Raw genomic sequence first — 6650 nt, 5'->3', positions numbered from 1 at the left:
ATCCAGACCGGAGATGGTGGTGGCTTGGTAGAGGTTACAGCAGTAGAAGTATTGAAAGTAGCTCGATAATGAATATATTTTAAAGAAAGAGCCAACAGAATTTGCAGGTGGATCACATGTGGGTTTTGGGTGAAAAAAGAAGAGACAACAATGACATCAAGGTTTTTGGCCTGAGCAACTGAAAAGATAGAGTTGCCATGTATTGCCGGGATGAAGACTGTTGAACGAACAGGTTAGGTGAATATCAGGAATTCGTTTTGGGATATGTTAGGTTTGGGAAATCCATTACACATGTGAATGCAGCTATTGAGTAATCAATGGGATATACACACAAGTCTGGAGTTCAATATTTGCATGCCACAGGCAGACTGGAGTTAGGAACGCGGGAGTCTTCATCACACATTGACAGTATCTGAAGCCATCAGCCTGGAGGAGGTGGGTGGCAGCGGGGAGCTCAGAGAGGGCAGGTCTGAAGGTCAGACGCCGGAGCACCAGCCAGGTAGGCCGAGGAGGAGGGCCTGTGGCGTGAAAGAACCCAGAGAGAAGGAGAAACAAGAGGGTTGTGTCGAAAATCAAGAGACTGTGGAGCGGAAAAGAGCCATTCCACTCCCGGGCCGCTCACACAGTGCGGACCTCAGCAAATTTCTTCTCTAAGCCTTGGTTTCCTTTTCTGTAAATTAAGTGTAATCATTCCCATTTTGCAGGGGATTTTTGGTAATAATTTTTCACTTCGTGAAAAAAGCCAGGAATAGTTTAGGCTCCCCAAAGTATCTCTCTAAACCAGGTACTCAATATTTGTAGGGAAAAAAATGCAGTTTCGAGGTTGGACAGGCCGGTGTTTGGTTTCAAAAGCCCTGACACAGGCCGCTCCTCGACCACAAACGGAGGCGGCCACAGGTCTTGGGGTCCTGGGGGTCCCGGGACGCCTTCCGAGGGGTGGGAGGGGAGGGAGGATAAGACAGACAACAGGAAAAAAACGAACAAAACTCTTTCAAGAGGGCCTGGGACCATAGAGGGTCGTTCCGCCACGTTCCTAGACCGACCGCGGCGGCGCCGGCGAACGGCGCGGCCCGCACTTCCGGCGGCGCGGGCGGCGACCGGCGAGCGAGGGCTCCGCCGTCCCCGCGGTGAGTGGGCCGGGCGCGCGGGGCCGTGCGGGCGCGAGGTGGCCGCGGCCGGGCGGCGAGGCGGCGAGGCGGGCGCCCCGGCCTCCGAGCTGGGCCGGGCCGGGCCGCCGGGCGCGGGCGGGGGGCTGAGCGGGCCCGGGTCGGACCGCGGCGGGCGGGCGGGTCAGGGAGGGCCGCCGGCGGGGCCTCGGCCGCGGAGAGGCTCAGCCGGGACCCGGGGGGCTTGCGGCCAGAGGCGCGCGGAACCGGCCGTGAGCGTCTGTCCTCTCCGTGCGTGCCTCGTCGCGCCTCAGTACTTAGAGCATTGACCGAACGCTTAGGCAGCGCGGGCTGCGGAGAGGGATTTACACGCACTGACCCATCCAAACTGCTAACACCCGAATGGCGTTGCTGCTTTATCACCTGCCCAATTTTACGTACGAGGAGACTGAGGCACATTCCAGTTAGCCGGGTTCACAGGACAAGTAGCTCCTGGCCCTCGAGTTTGCCTCAGTGGCCGCACCCGCTGGATTACGCGGAGCACCGGAGTGGGGCCTTGGCCTGGGAACGCCCTTGCTGCCACCGAGCGCAGGCTCTGCAGTCGGGGAACCCGGCCTGTGCGCACTGTGCCCCCCTTGCCTTAGCTTAGAACGGAGGTAACTGCATAAGCTGCTGTGAGAATAAAGAACTGGCACAGCATCTGGCACATAAGCAACCTGTTGGTGTGATTTCCTCATCCGTAGGAGGATTTGATAGTCTCTGCATTTCCTGCCACTGACTTAGTATTAAGAAATGCATATGCTTTAAAAAATATTTGTAATTGTCATTATAGCTATTTTTTAATATGGACACCATGTACCTAACAACATTCTGTAAATATTTGTTTAAGGAATGGGTAGTGCTCACTCTGTAATTTTGTGTCATATGCAGCTTGCTTTTATACTGACCATAATTACTGTAGATATAATTATTAAATATCCAGATAAAATCTTGGGTCTAAAGTCTTAATTATACAGTAAGATGAAAGGCAAGAAAATGATGTTACTTGTTTTTTCATTTTTTCCCTTTATATGCTTGTATGCAGAGAAACCCAGAGTAATTATTCCTATTTTAAAATCTACTTCCTGATGCAAAATATGGAAAATAGTTTCAATAATTTTATTACTTTTGCAGTCCTAGCTTCTCACACATTGCCACCTATTTTGAGTTTTGGGTTTTTTTGTTTGTTTGTTTTGGCTATTATTTTAAATAACTTAAGACAACCTTATAAGTAAATAAACACAACTTTTTGAAATACTGAATTTTGCAGCATTTGGGAATTTTAAAAATTTCTTCCTACTTTTACATGTAAACTTACTTTCTCCTCCTTTCATTTTCATGTATTCCACCTAACATGCGTTTTTCTACTCAGTTTCATTCTACTATCTGGTAAAAGTTTTTTTGGAGTTTTTCTCTCTACAAAAGCAATACTTTTGTTTAAGGTTTTAATGAATTATTTTCTTTCATGAATCATTAGAATTTAGAAAAAGTAATAGTAAGACATCTTTCCACAGACACAGTAAACCTACCACTCTTTATAGAGTAGTTCCTACTTTCAAAACACTTGATGCTACAGAATTAGACCTAAGTTGTCATCTATAGCTATGGAAATAAAATAGCTAAACAAATAAAGATAAACAGGAATATATCATCAAGTAGTGTAATTTGTCATTTCTTTCCAATTTGAATACCTTAATTAAATAGTCATCAGTAAGTGAGTAGAAGTTTAACATGGGCGTAAATATTAAAACATAATGATATTCTATTACATAAATTTTGATTGTCTTTTGAAGTTATTTTTATTCCCATTAAGATTTTACTGTCTCTACTTTTTAATCCTTCACAATTATATATTCATTTGATAATGCCTAAAAGTTTATATTTCACCTCATCACTTTTTTAAATCCTATCCCAATAGGCAAAAATTCCAAAAGTAAATTCAGTAAAAATTTGGTGATATTTATTAAGCTTAAACTTTGGAATTAGAATTATTTTGCAAGTATTTTCCCCCAGAATTGTCTCTGTTTGCATTTGTATTGAGTACATCTTTAAGCATGAATGAAACTGTGATAGGTTAAAGAGATATGAAAGTTGAATTAGCAGATCATCTATAATTTGCTTCTTATTTTTTCTTCTACAGGCAAAATATTCTGAACTTTGTAGCTCTAGGGAATGAAACATTAGTTCAGAAGAAGACAGTAGACTCTCTTACAAGTACATTTGACTGTTCACCATGAAGTTAGGAAAACCTAAAGGGAGTATTTCTCGGAGCTCAAGCCAAGGAAAAGCTTATGAGAACAAGCGCAAAACAGGCCGGCAGCGGCAGAAATGGGGAATGACTGTTCGGTTTGACTCAGGCTTGAGTAGACTGAGAAGAAGCTTGGATGACAAACCCTATAAATGTACTGAATGTGAAAAGAGCTTCAGTCAGAGTTCAACTCTTTTTCAACACCAGAAAATCCATACTGGAAAGAAATCCCACAAATGTGCTGATTGTGGGAAAAGTTTCTTTCAGAGTTCTAATCTCATTCAGCATCGACGGATCCATACTGGGGAAAAGCCCTATAAATGTGATGAGTGTGGAGAAAGATTTAAACAGAGCTCCAACCTCATTCAGCACCAGAGGATTCATACTGGAGAAAAACCCTATCAGTGTGATGAATGTGGCCGATGTTTCAGCCAGAGTTCCCACCTTATTCAACATCAGAGAACCCACACAGGGGAGAAACCATACCAGTGCAGTGAATGTGGCAAATGCTTCAGCCAGAGCTCTCATCTGAGGCAGCACGTGAAGGTGCACAAAGAAGAGAAGCCTCGTAAAACCCGGGGTAAAAATATCAGGGCAAAAACTCACTTATCCTCTTGGAAAGCTGGTACAGGGAGGAAATCAGTGGCTCGTCTCCGTTAAGTAAGGGGCACTGCTTTAGTGTTCTTTAAAGAAAAAAAAAAAAAGGAGTAACAAATAAAAGCAATCTCATTTAGATGCTTTATAGTAGAGCACTTAAATACTGGATCCTTTCCTAGCATGGAGACATTGGGAATTTATTGGCATTATTAGGCTGAAAGAAACTACAGGAGTCCAGCTGCCCTCATTTCTTTTTTATGTGACATGGAGCACAAAGAACTGAAAATAGGTTTTGAGAGTATAAGATCCTTGACCTCATTTGAAATTGCTTCCTGCATCATTTTGACAAAAACCATCGTGTTTTAATGACACATTCGTGAAAGTGCAGGCATGCTGATGATTACTCAGTTTTAGGACGTTTTGTGGAAAGAATAATTAAAAGGGAGAAGAAATTAATTCCATTAATTTTGAAGTTCTGCAACTGATGAGATTTTATGTTGTAAAGTTTTGTAGTATATTAACCATTGGTTTATAAGTATGACTCAAGATTCAACATATTAAAATGTATTCAAGTTCACAGATTTTTAATCAAGGCCCATAACTCTACGTTAGCTTTCTTTTGTTTCTTCCCTTCTGCTTATGGATAGTTATTAATTAAAGGAGTAAGAAGTTTTGTTTTGTTTTTACCAACTTCATAGTAAGAGATACTACAGAATCCAAAGTGAGAACTGAATTAGACCTCAAGTCTCTCCTACTCCTACTAATACTTTTCTTTTACTGCTGTGTCACTGGTTTGCCTGGAGTTGGGATGGATTTATGTTGATCCGTCCCTATGCCCTTGACCTCTTGGCATTTTCCTGTGCTCTGGCAAACTGAGCCAGCCTTTTAGATCCAAAATGTGGTCTGAATAAACAAACCATATTTTACCAACAAAAATCTCAGCTTGTTTTTTGCTAATTAAAAATCTATAATTTACACATCTCCCTGCCTTTAAGACTGTGAGCTTTAGATAACCCTGCTTGTCTTAAATGTTTGTCAGCAACAAAAGTGATTTAATGTGTCAGTGCAATGTAGCTTCTTTGAAATTTAACTTTTTCTTCATTTCATGAATTGTTTAAGAAGTCTAGCAATCATGTTAACTTCCATCAGAATGGTGCCAGGTGTCAGACATTCTGATCAGCCTTCAGCTCAGGTTTTAATTTCTATTGAATGCTAACATTCTTCTGATTTTTTTGTATCTTTTATAATCATATCAGTTCCTGCTGTATTGACAATTATAAAAATAAATATTTTGCATACTACTACCTTCTGTTTATTTTTTCTGGGAAATTGTTTTAATGTTTTAGACAGATCTAAAAGCTTTTGGAAGTATCACTTGTTTTGCGTGTTTTTGATTCCTCAGTCTTGAACATTGCCTTCCTCCTAGCCTTGCGTATGAGTGCAGAGCCATAGAAGGTGGCCTTGTTGACTAAGTTTTAAACAGGCTCTTCACAAAGTGTTTTGTAAGTATAAGGTGATTGCAGTTGTCTTTTACAGAAGACTTGATCTTTGACCACTTTGTTACTCATAGCCACATCACTCTTTTTGGCAGGGCCAGGGCTATGGGGCTCTTTTGAGGATGTACCATCAGTATTCTTTGTACTAATTTTGTGTCTGGAATAGTTTCTGACTAGGACCAACTTCACTCTTAAATTCATGAATTTGCCCATTTTGACAGCAACCACAGGGCTGTCTACAAGAGTGATATTCAAAATAATTAAGCAGTATGTCTTTCAGGACACCAGAATTACCAGAGATCAGGGTATTCTGTGTGCTGCTTATTCTTCACTATTGAGCATGGTGGTGCATTACTCTGTTCCTCCACTCTGTCTGGGAATGTGTGGCGAGGAGCACAGTTACAGGCTCTTTTGGGTTAATAGGGCTCTGGACCAATGGGAGACAGAGTCAGGCCATATCTAGAGACAACCCAGAGGTCTTGGGTTTTCAGATTGTAGTGGTGACTATATGGAATTTGAAGTTGTCTTCCTTGGAGAAAAGGTGAATATGTTCCGTGTGGAAGAAGGAGGAAAGAGGGATATTTGGGGAGCAAATACCCAAGTGCTCCCCCACATTTCCTGGCACTTTTGCAGGTTTCCTGCTGTTTCTGTGCCTCTCAGGACCCAGTCATCAATAACTGTCCTTTCAGCAGCCTGAAGAGAAAGGACAGCTTTGTGAGGATCCAGAGTCGGGAAACACTGCTTCCCCAGCATTCCCTTTCTGTTTCACCCAGCATCCTGTCTGGAGTGGCCAGTGGCAAGAAATGATAATACTTCCTCTCCCTTTTTTTTTTGCCCACGGACCCACCCCTTCCTTACTGGGCCTTAAAGGCAGCAATTAAACTTGTTTGTGTTGTATTCATGTCCTGTGAATCTGTGGCTCTGGGTAAAAGTCCACCCACGGAAGGCTGGAATGTACTGTGACATCACCCCTGGAATCTGAAAATCAGTCCTGAGGCTGCTATGCCTTCTTCAGACCTGGAGAAAGGGCTAAGTATCCCTCTGGCTGGCAGGGCTAGAGTGTGGCTGGGCCAGTAGAGGATGGTAAGTGGGTGCCAGGACTCCCCTCCAAGAGCAAGAACCTCCTGTCCTTGGGCCCTCCTTGATTTCAAATGGACCAACCAT

General features: G+C 42.9%; 1 protein-coding gene across 1 annotated transcript; it reads left to right on the top strand.

The window, feature by feature from the left end:
- Positions 1-1037: 1037 nt before the first annotated feature.
- On the top strand, positions 1038-5291 carry ZNF22 (zinc finger protein 22). The gene is made up of 2 exons (XM_045568275.1): positions 1038-1127; positions 3286-5291. Exon 2 carries the CDS (start codon positions 3379-3381, stop codon positions 4051-4053), a length of 675 nt encoding a protein of 224 aa, XP_045424231.1. The 5' UTR covers positions 1038-1127; positions 3286-3378; the 3' UTR covers positions 4054-5291.
- The last annotated feature ends 1359 nt before the right edge of the window (positions 5292-6650 follow it).

Source organism: Lemur catta, chromosome 14 (assembly GCF_020740605.2).
Source record: "Lemur catta isolate mLemCat1 chromosome 14, mLemCat1.pri, whole genome shotgun sequence".
NCBI classification, from domain to species: domain Eukaryota; kingdom Metazoa; phylum Chordata; class Mammalia; order Primates; family Lemuridae; genus Lemur; species Lemur catta.
Note: the sequence above shows the minus strand (reverse complement) of the source record. Positions and strands in the feature narration are given on the sequence as shown.